This window comes from Equus quagga, chromosome 13, assembly GCF_021613505.1.
Source record: "Equus quagga isolate Etosha38 chromosome 13, UCLA_HA_Equagga_1.0, whole genome shotgun sequence".
In the NCBI taxonomy this organism is placed as follows: Eukaryota; Metazoa; Chordata; class Mammalia; order Perissodactyla; family Equidae; genus Equus; species Equus quagga.
Window position 1 is genome coordinate 80,154,123 of NC_060279.1, and position 18,658 is coordinate 80,172,780.

The following is an 18,658-nucleotide window of genomic DNA, read 5'->3' on the forward strand; positions in this document are numbered from 1 at the left end:
GGTGGCTGCGCGGCTGGGGTGGGGCCCGGCGCGGGCCTGCAGGGACGCGGGCGAGGACGGCGCCGACGAGGCAGGTGGGTCCGGCGGGGCGGCCCCGGCGGGGCGGGGCGGCGGCGGCGAGCGCCGCGTCCACGGGGACCACAGTGACCACCAGTCCCGCCGGTGACCACCAGTTGCCCGATGACCACCGCGTCCCCCGGTGATCACGAGTGACCACTGCGTCCCCTGGTGACCACAATGACTACCGCATCCCCCAGGTCCCCCATTGACCATCGTGTCTATTGGTGACCACCAGATTCCCCGGTGACCACCACGTCTCCAGTGACCGCAAGTGACAACCAGTTCCCCCGGTGATCACCAGTGACCACCAGCGTCCCCGGTGACCACCGCGTCCCCTAGGTCCCCCAGTGACCACCACGTTTCCTGGTGACCACCACATTCCCCGGTGACCACTGCATCCCCGGTGACTACTAGTGACCACCGGTTCCCCCAGTGACCCTGTGCCCAGGGCCTCTTCTCGCCCTCAGCACCCTCAGGTTCCCTGGAAGCAGACCAGGCCTCCCGCCGGAAGCGGGTGAGAGCGGCCGCTGCCTGGCATCCGTGGCGGCCTGCGCTGTGCTGTTTGGCAAGACGGCTGACCCTTTCGGCCGACTCCAGGCTCGTTCAGTAATTAGTGCTCAAGTTTTGCAGTTGGGCAGGCCCTGTGCTCTGTAGCCTTGAGATAACTGCCTAACCTCTGTGGGCCTCAGCCTCCTGTCATTAAGACAGAACGAAGTGGGTTCAGTGTCAGAGTGCTTGGTCCCCAGCTGGGCGGTGCTGGTGGTGAACGAGCACCTTGCCTTCCTGGGTGCCTTTGCCCTGCACCCCGGCTTCCTCCTGGGGCGGAGAGGGAGGGGCACTGTCTGCACCTGGCACATGGGAGGCCCAGGGAGGCAGAGCCACCCTGCAGCCCTTCTGGCCTTAGGAGGATGGGGTGAGGAAGAAAAGTTTCCAGAGCTGTAGAAGGCGTTAGCTGTGTACTTAAGAATGTCTTTTAGATGTATTTCTTTCGGAAAAAAAAATTTTGAGATCTAGTTGACATGTAACGTTCTGTTAGTTTCAGGTGTCCAGCATTTTGATGGGGTATTTGTATGTGTTGTGTCACGGTCCCCCAGCCTACTTAACATCCATCACCAGTTACAGACTAGTGTTTTCTTGTGATGAGAACTTTTAAGATCTACTGTCGTGGCAACTTCAAATACCCAATACGGTGTTATTGACTGTAGTCACCATGGACGTTACGTCCCCAGGACTTACTTATTTTATGGTGGGAAATTTGTACCTTTTGACCACCTTCGCCCGTTTCACCCACCCCTACCCCCACCTCTGGTAACCACCAGTTTATTCCTTGTATCTATTAGTTCCATGTTTTTCATTTTTTTAGATTTCACATATAAGTGAGATCATACAGGATTTGTCTTTCTCTGTATGACTTATTTCACTTAACACAATGCTGTTAATGTCCATCTATGTTGTCGCAAAAGGCAAGATTTCCTTCTTTTTTATGACTGAATAATATTCCATTGTGTGTGTACATAGATATACATAGTACGTTTCCTTTATCCATCAGTAGACACTTAGGTTGTTGCAGTGTCTTGGTCATTGTAAATAACGCTGTAATGAACATGGAACTGCAGATATATTTTGGACATGGTGTTTTCATTTCCTTTGGATATATTCCCCAAAATGGAACTGCTGGACTATATGGTAGTTCTGTGGGTTTTTTTGCTGAGGAAGGCTATCCCTGAGTGAAGATCTGTTGCCAATCTTCCTCTTTTTTGGCTTAAGGAAGATTAGCCCTGAGGTGACATCTATGCCAATCTTCCTCCACTTTACGTGTGGGTCACCGCCACAGCATGGCTGACAAATGGTTAAGGTCTGTGCCTGGTATCCAAACCTGCGAACCCAGGCTGCCCAAGCAGAGCGTGACAAACTTAACCACTATGACTTGGGGCTGGCTCCTGTTAGTTTTTTTTTTTGAGGAGGCTCCATACTGTTTTTCATAGTGGCTGCACCAAGTAACAGTCCCACCAACAGTGCACAAGGGTTCCCTTTTCTCCAGATCACCAACACTGTATCATTTTTTTTTTTTTTAAGATTGGCATCTGAGCTAGAATCTGTTGTCAATCTTTTGTTTTCTTTTTTATTATTCTCCTCAAAGCCCCCCAGTACATAGTTGTATATTCTAGATGTAGGTCCTTCTGGCTCTGCTGTGTGGGAGGCCGCCTCAGCATGGCCTGATGAGTGGTGCCATGTCTGCATCCAGGATCTGAACCAGTGAAACCCTGGGCCGCTGAAGCGGAGCCCACGAATTTAACCACTCGGCCACGACCAGCCCCCAACACTTTATCTCTTGTCTTTTTGATAACAGCCATTCTGACAAGTGTGAAGTGATGGCTTATTGTGGTTTGGATTCCCTGATGATTAGTAATGTTGAGTATGTTTTCATGTACCTGTTGGCCATCTGTATTTCTCCTCTGGAAAAATGTCTATTCAGATCTTCTGCCAATTTTTTAATCAGATTGTTTGCGTTTTGGCTATTAAGTTGTATGACTTCTTTATATATTTTGGGTATTAACCCCTTATCAGATATGTGACTTCAAATATTTTCTCCCATATAGTAGGTTGCCTTTTCGTTTTGTTGATGGTTTCCTTTGCTGTGCAGAAGCTTTTTAGTTTGATGTAGTCCCACTTATTTATTTTTGTTGCCTTTACTTTTGGTGTCAAATCCAAAAAATCATTGCAAGACCAATGTCAAGGAGCTTACTGCCTTTGTTTTCTTCTAGTTGTATGGTTTCAGGTCTTTTAAGTCTTTAATCTGTTTTTGATGGTTTTTGTGTATGCTGTAAGATAGTGGTCCAGTTTCCTTTTTTTGCATGTGGCTGTCCAGTTTTCCCAATGCCAGTTTATTGAAGAGACTGTCCTTTCACCATTGTGTATTCCTGGCTCCTTTGTCATGAATTAATTGACCACATTTGCATGGGCTTATTTCTGGGCTCTCTATTCTGTTCCATTGATCTATGTGTCTGTTTTCATGTCGGTACCATACTGTTTTGATTACTATAACTTTGTAATATAGTTTAAAATCAGGAAGCGTTATGCCTCCAACTTTATTTTTCTTTCTCAAGATTGTTTTGGGTGTTCAGCATCTTTTGTAGTTCCATATAAATTTTAAGATTGTTCTATTTCTGTGAAAAGTGCCATTGGAATTTTGATAGAGAGTGCATTGAATCTGTAGGTAATTTTAGGTAGTATGGACATTTTAAGAATATTAATTAATTCTTCCAATCCAGGAGCACAGAATATATTTCCATTTATTTGCATCTTCAATTTCTTTTACTAATGACTTATAGTTTTCAGTGTACAAGTCTTTCACCTCCTTGGTTAAGTTAATTCCTAGGTATTTTATTTTATTTTATTTTACTTTTTTAAAGATTGGCACCTGAGCTAACATCTGTTGCCAATCTTTTTTGCTTCTTCTTCTTTTCCCCAAAGCCCCCCAGTACATAGTTGTGTAATCTAGTTGTGGGTCCTTCTGCTTTTGCTATGTGGGATGTTGCCTCAGCATGGCTTGATGAGTGCTGCTAGGTCTGTGCCCAGGATCCGAACTGGGGAAACCCCAGGCCACCGAAATGGAGTGCTCAAACTTAACCACTCAGCCACGGGGCCACCCCTTATTTTATTTTATTTATTTATTTTTTTTTGAGGAAGATTAGCCCTGAGCTAACTACTGCCAGTCCTCCTCTTTTTGCTGAGAAAGCCTGGCCCTGAGCTAACATCCGTGCCTATCTTCATCTACTTTATACGTGGGATGCCTGCCACAGGATGGCTTTTGCCAAGCGGTGCTGTGTCCACACCGGGATCTGAACCGGCGAACCCTGGGCCACCGAGAAGCAGAACGTGCGAACTTAACTGCTGCACTACCGGGCCAGACCCTATTTTTTTGATGCACTTGTAAATGGGATTGTTTTTTAATTCTTAAGTGTATAGAAACACAAGAGGTTTTTGTATATTGATTTTTGTATTCTGCAACTTTACTGAATTAGTTTATTCTAACAGTTTTTTGGTGGAGTCTTTAGAGTTTTCTATGTACAGTCATGCACTGCATAATGACAGTTTGGTCAATGACAGACCGCATACACGATGGTGGTCCCATAAGATTATAATAGAACTGAAAAATTCCTATTGCCTAATGCATCTGGAAGAAGACCCTCAAGAGGTTCGTCCATGACTTCAAAGGGTTTGCCGAGGATGAGGAGGTTGCAGAAATCCACAAGGCTGTGGCTGAGGTGGCAAACAGCTTTTACCCTGCGTGTGAATGAGGACGACACTGAGGGGCTCCTAGAGGGGGTTCCTGAGGAAGTGACTCATGAGGAGTTGTTGGGACTGGAACAGGAACTCATAGCCGAAGAAGAGGCGAGAGAAAAGGAAACTGCAGGAGAACAAAAAGAACCCCCAAGAAAATTCTCAGGGAAGGCTTTAGCAGAAGCTTTTGTAGGCCTCAGCAAGCTCCTTAAAAAGTTTGAAAACACGGACTTCAATACCAAAAGGTTTTCTCTAATAGAGAGAAATGTTCATGGTGCATTACCTGCTTGCAAGCAAATCTTTAATGAAAAAAAGAAACAAACCAGGCAAACCGCCAAGGACGTATTTCTGAAAAGAGTGAAACCTCCTCAAGAAGAGCCCAGGCAGGTCCTGCAGGAGGTTCCAGAAGAAGGCATTGTTATCGTAGGAGATGGCAGCTCCAGGCACGTTACTGCCCTGAAGACCTTCCGGGGGACAAGAGGTGGAAGTGGATGACAGTGATATTGATGGTCCAGACCCTGTGTGGGCCTAGGCTAACGTGTGTGTTGTGTCTTCGTTTTTAACAAAAAAGTTTAAAAAGTAAAAATAAAAAAATTTTTAATAGAAAAAGATTATAGAATAAGGGTATAAAGAAAGAAAATATTTTTATATAGCTGTACAATGTGTTTGTGTTTTAAGCCGAGTTATTACAAAAGAGTCAAAAAGTTAAAAAAATTAAAGTTTATAAAGTAAAAAAAGTTACAGTACGCTCAGGCTAATTTCTTATTGAAGAAAGAAAAATGTGTTTTTATAAATGTAGTGTAGCCCAAGTGGACAGTGTTTATAAAGTGTGCAGTGGTGTCCCGTAATGTCGTGGGCCTTCACATTTACTCCCCACTCACTCACTGACTCACCCAGAGTGACTTCCAGTGCAGCAAGCTCCGTGCATGGTAAGTGCCCTGTACAGGTGTACCCTGGCTTATCATTTACATGGTATTTTTATTGTACCTTTCCTGTGTTTAGATTTGCTTAGATACACAATATTTGAAATCGCCCAGCGACGCAATTCTCAGAACGTTTCCCTGTTGTTGAGTGATGCAAGACTGTGTAACGTCACGTCATCTGCAAATAGAGACAGTTTGACTCCTTTCTTTCTGATTTGGATGCTTTTTATTTCCTTTTCTTGCCTAATTGCTCTGGGTAGGACTTCCAGTGCTATCTTGAATAAAAGTGGGAAGAGCGGGCATCCTTGTCTTGTTCTGATCTCAGAGGACAAATTTTCAGCTTTTCACTATTGAGTACAATGTTAGCAGTAGGCTTGTCACATATGGCCTTTTTGTTATGCTGAGGTCCATTCTGTCTGTATTCACTTTGTTCAGTTTTTATCATGACTGGATGTTGAATTTTGTCAGATACCTTTTCTGCATCTATTGAGATGATCAAATGACTTTTATCCTTCATTTTGTTAATCTGGTGTATCACGTTGATTGATTTGCGGATGTTGAACCATCCTTGCAACCCTGGAATTAATCCCACTGTATCGTGGCATGTGATCTTCTTAATGTATTGTTGAATTTGGTTTGCTAATGTTTTGTGAGGATTTTTGCATCTGTGTTCGTCAAGGATATTGGCGTGTACTTTTCTGTTCTTCTAATGTCCTTGTCTAGTTTTGGTATCAGGGTAATGCTGGCCTTGTTGTGGGGGTATTTAGAATTCCAGAAGACCCTCCGTTAGTCACATCTTCCAAAAAGCTGTCTGTTCAGCTGGGAGCCCAGAGCCAAAACCCTGTCTTTGGCCCAGACATGGGCTTGTGTTTAAGGAGTGTGTCTTGGGAGGCTGGTGAAGCGTGGGCCTCAGCTCCCCTGGGGCCACGTTGCTCTCCTCCTAGAGCTTGTGTCTTGCATGCCCAGTGCATCAAGCAGCCTCCCCACTGACTTAATATCTCCTGTGCTTGCCCAGGAACAGGCCGGGCCCTTGCCATGGGGCACTGTCGCCTCTGCCACGGGAAGTTCTCCTCACGGAGTCTCCGCAGCATCTCTGGCAGGGCATCTGGGGAGAGCTCAGAGAGACCACCCCCAGGGGAGCGTGTTTTCATCAGGGACTTCCAGCGCCTGCTAGGGGTGGCAGTCCACCAGGATCCAGCTCTGTCTCAGTTTGTCTGCAAGAACTGCCACGCTCAGTTCTACCAGTGCCATGGCCTCCTCAAGTCCTTCCTGCAGAGAGTAAACGTCTCCCCGACGGGCCACCGGAAGCCTTATGCAAAGTAGGCACTCCCTCCTTGATTCTGGGGCGTGCAGGGGCTAAGCACCCGTGTCCTGGGGCTCTTCTAGGCACAGAGTGCCTGATGGGGATCTGTGCAGTGGGGAGACCATTGTGTCCGGTGCAGCAGCTGTGTGTAAGCATCAGTGCGACTGTTGTGAGGGAGATGGACCGGGAGGTGAGGGCCACAAAGGGCTCTGAGTATAAGAGAAGGGTCTGCCCGCATGTGGGAGAAGCGGCCTGTGAAAGGAGTGTGGTGAGCCTGGGGGTCCTGCTGGCGGCCTGGCCCCACTCACGGCCATGCCAATCCTTTGCAGGGTCGGTGCCCAGCCCCCAGCAGGGGCAGAGGAGGGAGCGTGTCTGGGTGAGTGCGCCCCCAGTGTGTGGTTTGTGGGGGGGGCTCTCGGTGGGCTGGGTGCTGACCAGCTACGGGGCTGGTGTCTCTATGCTTTTCCTCAGTGGACCTGATCACTTCGAGCCCCCAGGGCCTGCGTGGCTTGGTAGGGTGGGTGCATGGACATGCAGCCAGCTGTGGGGCCCTGCCCAGCCTCCAGAGGACGCTGTCCTCCGAGTACTGCGGTATCATCCAGGCTGTGTGGGGCTGTGACCAAGGCCATGACTACACCATGGACACCGACACCAGCTGCGGGGCCCTCTTGCTGGACAGCGCATTGGCGGTCAAGTGGACGTGGGACAAGGAGACGGCCCCGTGGCTCACCCAGCATCGAGGGTCCAACCCCACTGGGGCTGCCACTCAGAGCTCCCAGGGCAGAGTGACCATGGCCGGGGCCGAGACCGAGACGCTGCCCAGCGTGGACACAGCCCAGCCTCCTTTGGATGGCAACCCTGTGGGGCCTGGGCCAGGACCCCCACCTCAGCCAAGCCTCCCCGTGAGTGGGGCCCCAGGTAGGCTCCTCTGGGCTGTTGGACCAGGATTCCTAATCCTGAGCCAGGCAGGGCCTTCAGCAGGAAGTGGATGTCTGCACTGTTGTGGACAGTGGTTGTGTCGTGTGCAGAGGCACCGGGAGAAATGATGGGGAGCTGGCTGCAGCGCCTCCCCATGGGCGTCTGACAGCAGGGAGGGGCCGAGGACCTTGTTTCAGCAGTTTCTGTAAAGGCAGGCTCATCTGCTCTCCGGCCTTTCCTGTAAGCCTGCCTGGGGCCAGGGGCCGAGGGAGAGAGAATGGGGCCCTTGTTGTGGGTTGTTGGGGGAGAGGATGGCTGGCAATTCAGGCTGTTTTGGGCCAGCTGCAGGTCATTCCCTGGGCCTCAGCCAGCACCCTGGTGACACCCCAGAGGAACCAATGGGGACGGGCTCGTCTGCTGACTGGCTGAGGGAAAACAAGGGCCCTTGTTTGGGGCCCAGTCCCTCAGTGCTGTGAGTTGGGTGCAGCTGCTCATGGACATCGTGTGAGGAGGGCCAGGCTGGCTTCCCACCTGCTTCTCTCAGCCTCCACGTATGCACCTGTCTCCATGTGGGTGCCGGCTGCTCCTCTGTGCAAGTCCCCAGTGGTACTTTCAGAGTGCAGCTACCCGCATGGTTCAGAGAGAGAGGAACAAATGCCCGGAGGGGACAGAGGAATTGTGTCACAGCATTCTTAGAACTGCTTGGCTCTTTAAACCGTGTGCATGCAACACTTTGATAAGCATGCTTTTTCTTCAGATGTCCCCAAACACCCCCAAAGTACGAGTCATCCCACCCTGCAAGGCCTAGGTCTGATCTCTGGGGAGGGGCTGGGCTTGTGATGGTGACTGTGGGTTTTTGATGCTTGGCGCTGCCTGTGCCTGTGCTGGACAGGGGGGTGGCTGAGCAGGCTTGGCTGTGCAGGGACCTTGTGGGGGATGGGGCCAGGAAGTGTGTGGGATTCGAGATTGGAGGACCGCAGGCTCCTCTGTAAGGGATGTCAGACAGACGCACGCCTCCCTGCCGGGTCTCACTGCCTGCGCTGTGTGTTGGTAACAGGGGCCTTGTTCTTTGTTTCTCAGGGCAGTTGGGTGAGAAGCAGGTTCCGTCTTCAACCTCGGATGATCGGGTAAAAGACGAGTTCAGTGACCTTTCTGAGGGGTGAGAGAAGAGTGGGTTTAAATAGCCTAAAATTTCTCCTTGGAAAACCAAACTCCACCGTCCTAGGGGCACACTGCCCATGTCTGTCCGGGACCCTCCCTCGCTCTTTCGGTTGGGAGGAGAGGAGTGGCTAGGGGTGCTTCTAGGCCTCTTGTTCCTGACTGGGGGCTTCCTGGGTCCCAGAGGGTACCCCAGACCTGACGCAGCTACAAGGGGAGGACAGCTGGGGTGGTGTGGAATGACTGTGAAGACGGTCCTGGGGTCAGGCCTTTGCTGCTGCTGACTTGTCTCCTCCCTCAAGGCCTTATTTTTGTGTCAACCCCAGATGTTAGTAGAACAGAGAGCCAGCCTCTGGCGCTTTATCATGACATAAGTGTGACTTGGGGCAGAGGCTCTGTGCAGGAGGACAAACCGGAAGGGGCACCATCAGGGAGTGTTCGCTCCTGGGGCCACCCCCTGCCTCTAAGCTGAGAACCACTTGGGGTGGTGGCCACACGCCAGCTGGCCTTCACATCCTTTCCACCCTACCCCATGAGCTGTGGCTGGAACGCAGATGCACCCTTGTCCAAACAAGTAGAAGGACACCGTGCTTTTTGGCGCAACTCCAGTGGAGTGCCAATGACGAATGACCGAGGTGCTGGGGGAGCCCAAGTGTGTGTGTTAGAAACACCCCTGGACCAGGAATGGTCGCAGGCTGTCCTGCAGGCCACCAGCCAGCCTCAGGCCTTTCTCTTTCTGGACAGGTGCCAGCCTGGCTCTCTCTGCTGTCCACCAGAGACTGAATAATGCTCCATATTTTAGGGTGAAGGTCACAGATGCACAGAGCTATTTCTGGCCTTTGTGACCTTTGAAATGGCTGGCAGCTGACCTGTTAGCTTGACAGGTGCTTACAATTACAGGGGGGAGGTGACATTCTAAAAGTCCACTTACTGAGAAGCCCACCTCCTGTGAGGGTCTTCACATCCTGCCTGGGGTCCCTGTAGAGAGGCCCTTAGAGTTTGAGGTCCAGGTGTGAGGAGACTGATTATAGGGATCGTCAGCTTGTTGGACTTCCGTGACCCTGGCTCACCCTTCCGTTAGGAGATGCAGTCAGAGATTTGGGGATTTTAGATTTCTTAAGACCTTTTCAGGAGAACTAAACCATGAAATATGGGGATCCATTTGGTGTCTTTAGACAGGAAGTCTTATTTGATCTGTCACCCACCCCAAGGCTTTGCTAAAAGTTCTCTCTTCTTTCCTAGAGATTTCCTGAGTGAAGACGAAAATGACAAGAAGCAAACTACCCCGTCCTCGGATGAGTCCTTTGAGCCGTACCCAGAAAAGAAGTAAGGGGACAGTCCTGCTGCGAGCACATGGGCTCTGGGCGGGGAATCCGATGGGTAACCTGGAACCTGCATCTGCTGCGTGCCGTCTGCATGCAGAAGCAGTGGGACAGGAAATGGAGGCTCACACACCTTTTGCTTCTCTTTGATCTGACCTCCCAAGCCCAGGGCAGTGTGGCTTCTGAGTGAGCCAAGAGGCCTTTGCCGGTTCAGCACTGGGACCTGGCCTCAGTGCCACATCATGAGGCGGCAGATGGCTGTGTGAGGGTGGCAGGAGCCCTGTGGACGTGACCCAGCCTCATTCTGGGAGCTCCTTGCCTTGCCTCTGCCAGTCCTTCCCTGAGCCTCACCACTCCAGTGTCCACCCTGTCAGTCTCAGAATGGACAGAAAGCCGGCCAGGGCCAAGAGGGAGTGTCAGGTGGGTCCTGCCCTCCACGCCTCCATGCCAGGTTGGGGAGACCAGGTCTGTTTTCAGGAAGCACAGCTTGAGTGCAGCCCAGGGCTGCCACAGAAAGGCCCTGCTCCCCATTTGGTGAACTCCAGAGCTGAGCGTGAATCCCAGGGCATGGCCCAGAGTCCACATCTTTATGGCTTACTGCCCAGCAGGCCTGGGGCCACTGGTCTTCGGGGAGGACAGAGACAGGCTCAGGAGGAAGAGGGTCTGCTCACCCATGCCTCTACTGCTGAGGTGGGGACAGCACCCACGGGGCTTCACTCACAGTGTCTCCATGAGGACCCCAGGAGTGCCCACAGATCCATGTGGTGGGATGAGGACATGTCAGAGAAGTTTCCTGAGGCCTGTAGTGAAACAGGTTATTTTAGTGGAAGCTGGGCCTTGCAGGGCGGGGGTCAGGCAGCAGCGGGCAGGCCGAGGCTCTGGGCTCAGCCCTGTGCCAACAGAGACACTCCAGCCTGGCAGCCACTTGGTTCCTCAGGTGCTACAGTGTGAGTCACAGCTGGGAACCTAGGACAGGGCCTCTGAGCAGCCCTGGCCCGTGTGACTTTGTTCTGGCAGACGTGTCTGTCTGGGTCCTCAGCTGGCGCAAACAAGGAGACTTAGTCATCTATTAATTAGGGCACCGTGGCTCCAGCGAGAAGTGAGCACCACGAGCCTGAGCGACCGAGGGCAAGGAAAGGAAAGCCGAGCAGCAGAGTCAGGCATTGCAAGCACTGCCCTCCCACGCACAAGGACCCCAGCCCCACACGCTTCAAGGACTTACCTCTTAAACCCATGGGCTCTCTGAAGCTCCTGCTCTCAAGAGACCTGCTGTCTAGTGTGGGAGGGAAACAGCACATCACTGGTCACAGTGCGGCTCTGATGGGTGCCCACGCCCCCCAGGAGAGGGTGGAGGTGGCGAGGGGACACATGGCCAAGTTTTGAAGAACAATTAGAGAGACAGGAGAGGAGGAGGAGAAACTGTCATCAGCAGAAAGGTTCTTTTTAATGTACTCTTTAAGAAGGAAGATGATTATTTGTAATGTTTTTTTAATTGTAGTAAAATATAAAATGTATCCTTTTGAAGTGTATAATTCATTGGCGTTAAGTACATTCACAGTGTTGCGCAACCTTCACCACTATTTGCAAATTTTTCATCATTACAAACAGAAACTCTGTACTCATTAAGCAATGACCTGTCCCTCCCCCCAGGCCCTGGCAACCACGTATCTAGGTGCCCATTCTGAGGACCTCATAGAAACGGGATTATGCAGTGTTTGTCCTTGTGTGACTGGCCTCTTTCACTGAGCCTAATGTTTTTGAGATTCATCCATGTTGTAGCATGTATCAGAACTTGATTTCTTTCTGTGGCTGAATAATATTTTATTGTATGGACAAACCACAATTTGTTGATGCATTCATCCATTCATCTGTCGTTTTGGGTTCTTTCCACCTTTTGGCTATTGTGAATGATGCTATGAACACTGATGTATAGGTATCTGCTTGAGTCCTCGTTTTCAGTTCTTTGGGTATAAAACCAGAAGTAGAATCGTTGGATCATATGGTAATTCTATATTTAATTTTTTGAGGAACTGCCATATAGTTTTCCACAGCAGCTGGACCATTTTACATTCCCACCAGTAGTGCACAAGGGTTCTGATTTCTCCACATTCTCATCAACATTGTCATTATCCTTTTTTTTTTTAAATAGTCATCCTAACGGGTGTGAAGTGCTATCCTCGCTGTCATTTTGATTTGCAGTTCCATAACGATGAGCGATATTGCGCATCTTTTCATGCGCTTGTACCTTCTTTGGAGAAATGTCTATTCAAGTCCTTTGCCAGTTTTTTAATTAGGTTGTCTTTTTGCTGTGGAGTTATAGGATACATTTTCTCCCACTCAATGGGTTATCTTTTTCACTCTTGATACTCTCCTTAGGTGCACAAAATTTTTTAATTCTGAAGTCCAGTTTACCTATTTTTACTTTTGTTGCCTATGCTTTTGGTGTCATATTTAAGACACCATTGCCAAATCCAGGTTATGAAGATTTACCCCTATGCTTGCTTCTAAAAGTTTTATAGTTTTGGCTCTTAGATTTAGGTCTTTGGTCCATTTGAGTTAATTTTTGTATATGGTGTTAGGTAGAGATCCAACTTCATTCTTTTGCATGTGGATGTCCTGTTGTCCCAGCACCTTTTGTTGAAGAGACTGTTGGCACCTTGTGTCAAAAATCACTTGATTGTATTTGTCAGGGTTTATCTCTGGTCTCTCATTTCTATTCAGTTGGTCTGTCTGTCTGTCTTTATGCCAGTACCACACTGTTCTGATTACTGTAGCTTTGTAGTAAATTTTGGAATCAGGAAGTGTGAATCTTCCAGCTTTGTTGTCTTTCAAAATTGTTTGGCTATTCAGTGTCCCTTGAAATTCCATGTGAAATTTAGGATATTTTTTTCTATTTCTGCAAACAATACCATTGAGATTTTGCTAGGGAGAGTCCGTAGATGCTTTGGGGAGGCTTCGCCAGCGTACATTGTCTTGCCCCCGCAGACACGGGATGTCCTCCCACTCATTTATGTCTCCTTCCATCTCTCTCAGCAGTGTTTTATAGTTCTCAGTGTACAAGTCTTTCACCTTCTTGGTTAAGTTTATTCCTAAATATTTTATTTGTTTTGATTCTACTGCAAAGGAATTGTTTTCTTAAGTTCCTTTTTGGATTGTTCATTGTTAGTGTTTAGAAAAAGAACTGGTTTTTGTGTGTTGATTTTGTACCCTGCAACTTTGCTGAATTTTATTTTCTTGTGTGTGGATTCTTTAGGATTTTCTACATATAAGATTATGTTATCTGTGAGGAGAGGTAGTTTTCCCTCCTTGCTAATTTGATGCCTCTCATTTCTTTTTCCTGCTTACTTGCTCTAGCTAGGACTCCCGGTACTATGTTGAGTAACAGTGGTGAGAATGGGCATCTTTGTCTTCTTCACGATCTGAGAGGAAAAACTTTTGGTCTTTCACTATTGAGAATGATGTTAGCTGTGGGCTTGTCATGTATGGCCCTAGAAGTTCCCTTCTGTTCCTGACAGATTTCCTTAAATGTCTGGATCCAAAAAAGAAACAAGTGTGCATGACTCTTTAAATCTTCAATAGACACTAAGGGGGATGTTGCTGTGTTTGGGTTGGTCCCTCCGAGACCTGCCAGATGGACTCAAATGCACAACCCCATATTTTTGGAGGACGAGGCCCCACTGCGCACCTGGTGCCAGTGTGCAGGCAGCTGGTGGAGCACGCAGCTCTTCCTGGAGACGGCGCTTCTCCCTTCAGGCCTCCCTGGTTGCTGTGAGTCTCCCAGCAGGTGCCAGAGTTCCAGTAGTTGATTGTGCTGGCTTTCTAGCTTTGTGGTGGTTTTGGCAGAGGGACTGACCCCTAAAGCTTCCCTCCTCCCTTTTCCATGACATCTCCAAAAAGTGTGTGCTTTTGATGTTTGCAACAGGGAGTAAAGCTTTTGTCCTGAAAACCCACTCCCACAGCCAGTGTGGCCCACGGCCCTGTGCCCTGCCCTTCCCAGCTGGGAGTTCAGGTCTCTGCCCTGCCCCGAGTTCTTGCTGTGGCGGCTGAGGGTCAGTTGGAAGGGCAGCCAGTTAGCATGGAGACTGAGGCCGGTTAGCCACGGAAGCCTCTCCTACTTGAAGGTAGAGAAGCATGAGAAAAACGAGAAACTTATGCAAATGGAGATCAGAAACATCACTGAGTCTACATCGTTTCTTTTCCTCAGAGTCTCTGGTAAGAAGAGTGAAAGCAAAGAAGCTAAGAAGCCTGAAGAACCAAAAATTCGAAAGAAACCTGGACCCAAACCAGGATGGAAGAAAAAGCTGCGCTGTGAAAGGTGAGGGGCTGGGTGTGGGGCTGCACTGCCTGGCGGGGCGGCGGCTCCACCTGTGCTCTGCCTTGCAGGGAGGAGCTGCCCACCATCTACAAGTGCCCTTATCAGGGCTGCACGGCTGTGTACCGAGGAGCTGACGGCATGAAGGTGAGGTGATCCTGTGGGCCCGGGGTCATCTTCAGGGTGTGGGTGATGGACCCGTGGCAGGGTGAGTGGGTGGATGGAGACTCGAAGAGCCATTGTCAGCGGCGTGGTCCGTGGCAGGAGGCTCCCTCAGCCCTTTGCTTTTGGGGAAACACCTGTCTCTTGCTGAGGGAGGGATGGTTGGATCCCGTGGGAGGAGGCACGTGCTGGGTGATGAGGTGGGGCACTGTCCAGGCTGAGGCGCTCAGGGTCTCGCTGTCCCTTCTGCAGAAGCACATAAAGGAGCACCATGAGGAAGTCCGAGAGAGGCCCTGTCCCCACCCTGGCTGCAACAAGGTGTTCATGATTGACCGCTACCTGCAGCGCCACGTGAAGCTCATCCACACAGGCGAGTGCCCTGTTCTCCCATGCTCTCACCTACACAGGCCCCCAGGAGGCTCACGGCGGCTGGCACCCTTCCAGGAGGCCCAGGCATCTTGGGGCCTCGTGGGTCGTGCATAAGTGGTATGGAACTGGCAGCAAAAAAATCCTGGTACCTTTCTGCAAGTTTACTGTGGTGTTTTTATCATTACTTTAACAAAATGACATTTCTTTTATGCTTTTTGGATTATAAGAGAAATGCATGTGCATTTTGTGTAGAAATTGTGAAAAATAAGAAAAGCCCAGATAGTAAGCGCCCTCATACACTGCCACCATCAGCACTTGCAGGTTTCCTCCTCTGATATTTTTCTCTGCATACACATTACTTTTCATCACAAGCTTATGATTTCCCTCTCCGTGTTTGTTTTTTTTTTTGGTGAGGAAGATTGGCCTTGAGCTAACATCTGTTGCCCATCTTCCTCTTCTTGCTTGATGAAGATTGTTGAGCTAACATCTGTGCCCATCTTCCTCTACTTTATGTGGGATGCTTCTACAGCATGGCTTGACTGGTGGTGCTAGGTCTGCGCCTGGGATCAGCACCTGTGAACCCCAGGCGGCAGAAGTGGAGTGCGCAAACTTTACTACGGCCTGGGCCAGCCCCTCCCCCTCCAGTTTTAATGACATGACCCATAGGACACATGCTAGGAAAAACAAGAACCACACCCATGCCTGATCCACATCGTTGCTGCTTCTGCCTAGTAGAAGGCAGGTCTCCTGCGTTGGCATTTCTCCCACTTAAAAGATACATTTGTTACATCTAAATCTGTCCCTAAGCAGTAGTTCTGCTTGTTTTGAACTTTGTAAAAATGCTTTACTATAGAAGTGCTTATGATTTCCTTTTTCACTCAGATTCGTTCATTTTACTTTTGGAGCACGTTTACTTCTGGCTTTCCGGGTGAAATCGTTTTCTTTTGTTTTGCCCGGAGTGTTCTTGTACGTGTCTCCTGACACAGTGCTTCCCTTAGGTTGGGTCTTCAAACTGTGCATCTCAATCCAGACACCAAACGTCACAGCCATTAGCAGGTTTTCCAAAACACAAACGAAGATCGATTATACGCTGAGTGGACTGACCTGGTGTTTCAGTGTCTGTAGAGGAGCAGGTGGTGCGTGCAGTGACACCAGGGAGGCATGTGGCCACTGCCCCAGGTGCCCATTCAGGCGTACAATCAGTGGTGCAGGGTCTGATCGTTCAGCTTTCCCTTCAAGAGTGAAAGAAATTGCTTTCCAAAGGGGGTAGCCCATTGTGGGTACCCCCAATATGGGGATGGTTTCTAGACAGCAGTAGCTGTGATCCATAATCTATGAAACCTTATTGATTTGGCTTCCTCTAAGAATGGAGGTCTTCTAAAGTTTATCTTTGAGAAAACAGGCTTCATATGTACACAATTGGTGAAGAGGAAGTCCCAGCCAGGTAAATCTTCCAGCAATTTGGAGGCCTCTACTAAGAAAGGGCTTAAGTTGGGCATTTTTGGTGCCTGTGCTCATTCCATCTCTGGTCCTTAGAGGTGCGGAACTACATTTGTGACGAGTGTGGACAGACCTTCAAGCAGCGGAAGCACCTTCTTGTCCACCAGATGCGCCACTCAGGAGCCAAGCCTCTGCAGTAAGTGTGGGCTGGGTGCCTCCTCGCAGACACACTGGCTCCCATGCCCTTGCTCACCTGCCCCTGTTCCCCAGGTGTGAAGTCTGTGGGTTCCAGTGCCGGCAGCGGGCGTCCCTCAAGTACCACATGACCAAACACAAGGCTGAGACCGAGCTGGACTTCGCCTGTGACCAGTGTGGCCGGCGCTTCGAGAAGGCACACAACCTCAACGTGCATATGTCCATGGTCCACCCACTGACGCAGACCCAGGACAAGGCCCTGCCCCTGCAGCCCCCACCCGGGACCACGGAGGGTCAGGCCGTGAAGCCTGAGCCCACCTGAGGGCTCACCAGCACCTGGACTCACCAGGTGGTAAATGGGGTTTAAAGACAGTTTTAATAGTTCCTCACACCAGACCTGCTGGCACAGCTTGCCCACTCCCCTAAGAGCCCCCACACTGCCCCCGACTCGTGTGCTGGAAGGGCAGGAGGGCGTTGCTCTGCTGGGAAGTGGAGGTGGGCTCAGTGCGTGGCTCATGGAGCCTTTCAGGCCTCCACTCTGGGACCAGCAGTTTATTTTCCTACAGACACTGAGTGACTCGGGGCCGACGCAGATTTTAAATAATTGGTTCCTCTTCCCCACTAAAGCAATCAAGGAGATTTGTAATCCACTTTTTAGCACAACAAGAGCTCCATGTTTTGCTTGAAATAAATTATTTACAAAGAACCTGGGCTGTGCACCGCGCAGAGTCCAGTCAGAAGAGATGAGGCTCCTGGTAGAGGTCAGTGTCGGACACGGCCTGCTGCCTGCTCAGGAGGGCAGTGCTCACTTCTGGGTCCCAGTCTCCACTAGTGGCCAGCAGCTGCAAGAAAACAGCCATGCTCAGCCCAGTGCAGCCCCACAGACCCCAAACACCAAGGGCACAGAGAGAGGGAAGCTGGTGACCACAGCCTGACCGGTAAGTAGCCATGGCAGCCACAATGCCAAGTGTCGGGCACTCTAAGCTGTCAGTTTACCTAAGCTGTTGGAACTTCGTCCTCACATTTAAATAGTGATTTAGACTTAAAACCAAATGCTCAAGCAAACATCTGGGTATTATTACCTCTTCCATGTTTGAGAAGCTCTTTTTCGGGCACTGAGGTATTGATTGCAGCAGAAAAAGACGAGCTTTCCTTATCAGACCTACAGGGTCACCCTAGAGAGAAGACAGGCAGAGCCACGGGTCAGGGTGCCCACACCTACTCACTCTGCCAGGATAGGCCGTCACCAGCCTCAGGCCCTGGAGAGCTTGCTGCTCACGTTTGTGGGATGTGCCATCTGACTGGAGAAGGTCCCAAGTCCGGCCCCTGCACCTGCCTGGCTCTGGAGCTCCTGGCTCCTGTTGGCTGGAGTTGAGACTGCACTTGTCTCCCCGGCCACAAAGAGGCAGGTCAGCTTCATGTACATGTCGACAGCGACGTGCAGGAATGCATTTTCCCTGATGAGGGCATCTTTGTCAAAGTAGGAGAGAAGGCTGAAGGTAAAGACATAAGCTATCAGATGACTCCAAGACCTTACAGAAATCAGCAGCAGCCAGCACAGAGAACAGCTACTCAGCTGAGGAACAAAGTTACAGGCAGCCTTTCCCATGTGGAGGGAGACCCCTAGTAGTGCCAAGAAAATGGGGCAGGGGGCAGGGGATGCTGCCCCCTGCTCAGACCACACAAGACCCCAGGGGCGTGGGCTCCTTCTCCGAGAGCAAGGGCAGTGGCACTGACCAGAGGAGCAGGTGCTTACCTGTAGAAGGCGAGCGGCAGGAGCCTGATGTACTCATCTGGGGCCAGGCGGAGGAGGACGCGCCCCAGGCCAGCATCTGCAACACCACGGTGGGCGCTGAGTCAGCTCTGGGGCTAGCACCAGTGTCTTTGGGGATGTGGGGTTCCCCTGGGAGGGCTATGCCTGGCTGTGGAGGGGTGATGTCCTCATGCTGGAGAGCAGAACCTGGGGGCCAGACAGGCAGATCCCCCACAAGAGCCCAGCAACACCCTGGGATCCTCAGAACTCCACTGAAGTCTTTCGTTGTTCAAATGAGTTTATACTACATTTGTCCTGACTAAAATGGGGTTTATATACTTAGCAAAAAGATAAACTTTCAAAACTTAGTTTGTAAAGTAAGCCCTAAGGAGGGCTCATTCTTAACCATTTGAAAGTTACTTCTGAAGAGGACTCCAGAGTCGGATCACAGTCTGACCC

At 50.1% G+C, this 18,658-nt stretch overlaps 2 protein-coding genes across 9 annotated transcripts in view; one reads left to right on the forward strand and one right to left on the reverse strand.

The window, feature by feature from the left end:
• Nucleotides 1–17,152, forward strand: part of ZNF276 (zinc finger protein 276) — a 22,652-nt gene extending 5,500 nt beyond the window's left edge. Inside the window, exons 2-12 of the mRNA XM_046683340.1 lie at nucleotides 4–74; nucleotides 6,283–6,586; nucleotides 6,900–6,946; nucleotides 7,042–7,488; nucleotides 8,569–8,647; nucleotides 9,889–9,972; nucleotides 14,173–14,283; nucleotides 14,352–14,427; nucleotides 14,695–14,812; nucleotides 16,348–16,447; nucleotides 16,522–17,152. Coding sequence (XP_046539296.1) covers nucleotides 4–74; nucleotides 6,283–6,586; nucleotides 6,900–6,946; nucleotides 7,042–7,488; nucleotides 8,569–8,647; nucleotides 9,889–9,972; nucleotides 14,173–14,283; nucleotides 14,352–14,427; nucleotides 14,695–14,812; nucleotides 16,348–16,447; nucleotides 16,522–16,768 — 1,684 coding nt within the window. The 3' untranslated portion in view covers nucleotides 16,769–17,152. The remainder of the gene's footprint in view (nucleotides 1–3; nucleotides 75–6,282; nucleotides 6,587–6,899; nucleotides 6,947–7,041; nucleotides 7,489–8,568; nucleotides 8,648–9,888; nucleotides 9,973–14,172; nucleotides 14,284–14,351; nucleotides 14,428–14,694; nucleotides 14,813–16,347; nucleotides 16,448–16,521) is intronic.
• Nucleotides 17,147–18,658, reverse strand: part of FANCA (FA complementation group A) — a 57,095-nt gene continuing 55,583 nt past the window's right edge. For 7 of the 8 annotated variants that reach the window (XM_046683330.1, XM_046683329.1, XM_046683324.1 and 4 more), the window contains 4 exons: nucleotides 18,203–18,278; nucleotides 17,726–17,939; nucleotides 17,529–17,621; nucleotides 17,147–17,288 (listed from right to left, as the gene is read on the reverse strand). In XM_046683330.1, coding sequence (XP_046539286.1) covers nucleotides 17,181–17,288; nucleotides 17,529–17,621; nucleotides 17,726–17,939; nucleotides 18,203–18,278 — 491 coding nt within the window. In that variant the 3' untranslated portion in view covers nucleotides 17,147–17,180. The remainder of the gene's footprint in view (nucleotides 17,289–17,528; nucleotides 17,622–17,725; nucleotides 17,940–18,202; nucleotides 18,279–18,658) is intronic. The other variant, XM_046683326.1, reaches the window with a different exon arrangement.